The following is a 2408-nucleotide window of genomic DNA, read 5'->3' on the forward strand; positions in this document are numbered from 1 at the left end:
CAGCCACAGCAGCATTTGCAGCAGCAGTCACAGCTGAACTCGCCACGCCACAGAAGCGTTTAATTTCGTCAACCAGGGAGCACGAAATTCCGTCACACATACTTTTGCGACATGCTACAATCTGAATGTAGCTGATGCTATTTATAGACCCTTGTACCTGTGGAAATTATTGTACTAGTAGTGTAGAAGGACAATTGCCGCTGCCGGGAAATTCAGTGACGAGGATGATGGAGGGTGCACACGGCGAGAAACGCATGTCCAAGACACCAAGTCCCTTTTGATGTTCTCTTGAGCCAGATAGTGTTGCTGATACCTTATTCGTACATGAAGTACATGTTGGGCCATCAGCCGCCCTCTCATTTCTGCAAGTCGTGCGCAGCAGACTACTCCACCACTCCGGAACGCTGTATGCGGAGCGAGACGGTGAGACTACGGCTCTGGCGGACGCAGACTTGTTGCCGCAGCATGTTGGAGACATCGTCGATCTGCGAGACTCTACACAGTTGTGGGAGTACATGTGCAGTTCGGGCAGCGCACGCATCGGGTCTTCACCATCAATCTTCATGCAGCTCTAGAAATGATGCAGAAGCACTGCAGCGGTAAGTCTTCAGCCCACGCCGGAGATGGCGTTCCCGAATTTGTCCCCGCTAATTCGGTCAATATCCATATGTCCAGCTTGCAGCTGTGGAAAAGTGTCTGCGTCCTTGACCTCATGATGTGCTCTATTCTGGGACGCCCCCCTGCCGTGGAAGCCACAGAACCTGGCAGTCAGATCGCCGGTTCTAGAGGGGAGCTGCCTTTCGACATGTATTCCAAGGCTTTTGAGGCCGCATTCAGGGCATCCGAATTCATTGGCGAAATCCTGAAAAAATATATTCCTCAACATTATTGGAGCAAGAGGAAGCTTATCGATTCCTCAAGCGTCTTGCTGATTGGAAAGACTCGCTTCCCCATGAGCTTCAACGAGACATCAAACTTGCTAGTAATCTATCCCAGAATGAGCGGGACCTTGATGCTGCAAGTATATCCATTGCATGCCTCTATTACTACACCGTCATGTTAGTCTCGCGGCCATTTCTGGTCTCGCGGCTCACTTCAGCCGAAAACAATGCCAGCTATGCATCTGGCACTTTCTCAACCCATGCTGAAGATCCACGCCCGGACGAGCAGCTCGAGAGCATTGCCCTGGACTCTGCCATTTATATGAGCGAAACGATCTCCAATGCAGCTAAGATTAGTACTGTTTTCTTTAACGCCTGTTTTATTAAGTGAGTGAGCCATGCACTTATCCCCAACTTACCCCTTGGGCGGTGTGGTTTCGGCACATGTGGCATACATTCCGGGGCGCGTATTCTAATTTCTAACAGAACCCGGCTCTTCTCGGCAGCTCTCGTATTGGCAATTTCCATGATTGTTGGTCCCTCGGTAAGTTTCAAGGCGCAGCCAGCGTTTAACCTCGCGAAAGAGTCTTTCTACCTACAATCCGGCTCGAGTTTATACTCAGCACAGTATCACCAGATTCTGGAAGATATCGCTGCCATAATCAAAAGCTCTCATGCAACCGCGGCGCAAAATCAGAGTAAAACAAACCAGCGATACGTGGGCCATCTGCTCAAGTTTTCAAGTACGGAAATGTGTCAAGATGCGGCGCAAAGCGTTACTCTCAATAGCGATGCTTTGGAGACTCTGGACATGCCCTCGATCGATGATAACCTGAACATGTTTCTGTCGATTGGAGACGAGGGGATTACTAACCAGCTTGGATCTTTGGTCAATTGTGACGTTGATTCATTTTGGTACGACCTAGCTAGACAGTAAAATAACTTGTCTGAGGAGCAAACACTTTACCGAACTCCGAGAAATACTTGTTAGGGTAAGGTTATTTTGCGCGGATGCTGCAGGCTAAAATCCAAATTCTTCTTATTACGACGGGTGCATCTCACAAAATAATGTTGGTTGACAAATCCCTGAATCAGGGGTGAGCGTGTTGAGCGCGATGCTAATAGCCAACGTAGCAGAAGAGCATGCAAGGCCAAGGTTGAATACTAGTAAGACTGCGCCGATGGCTGAGAGCGCCCTTCCGCCGAGGACTTTGAGGGCATCTGGGAGGTTGTCGATGTGTGGGTACCTGCGCCAGTAAAGCAGGAGGGCATAGGCAGTGTAGGTTGACAGAAGACCAATAGAGCGAGGATTCCAATGCCCACTTGCCCAGGACGCGGAATTGTTTGCCAGCAGCGGCGGCAGCGGCACCGAACACGCCGAGTTTGGTCGCATCATGTTGACCAACAACGTGGCCGTCTTGCCTAAAAGGTCGCTGTGAGGCTTCGCCGTGTCATGCTTAGTCTCATATGCTGCCCCACGGTCGCCGACTTTTATTTGGCTTTGAGCATCCATAATCCGTATCATCA

At 50.1% G+C, this 2408-nt stretch overlaps 1 protein-coding gene across 1 annotated transcript; it reads left to right on the forward strand.

Annotated features, from left to right (window-relative positions):
- Positions 1 to 818: 818 nt before the first annotated feature.
- Positions 819 to 2174, forward strand: J3458_020850 (uncharacterized protein). The gene is made up of 2 exons (XM_007814824.2): positions 819 to 1268; positions 1368 to 2174. The coding sequence occupies exons 1-2, from the start codon at positions 1057 to 1059 to the stop codon at positions 1816 to 1818; spliced, it is 663 nt and encodes a 220-aa protein (XP_007813015.2). The 5' UTR covers positions 819 to 1056; the 3' UTR covers positions 1819 to 2174.
- Positions 2175 to 2408: the final 234 nt, after the last annotated feature.

The sequence above is a fragment of the Metarhizium acridum genome, assembly GCF_019434415.1.
Source record: "Metarhizium acridum strain ARSEF 324 chromosome Unknown scaffold_574, whole genome shotgun sequence".
Classification (NCBI taxonomy): Eukaryota; Fungi; Ascomycota; class Sordariomycetes; order Hypocreales; family Clavicipitaceae; genus Metarhizium; species Metarhizium acridum.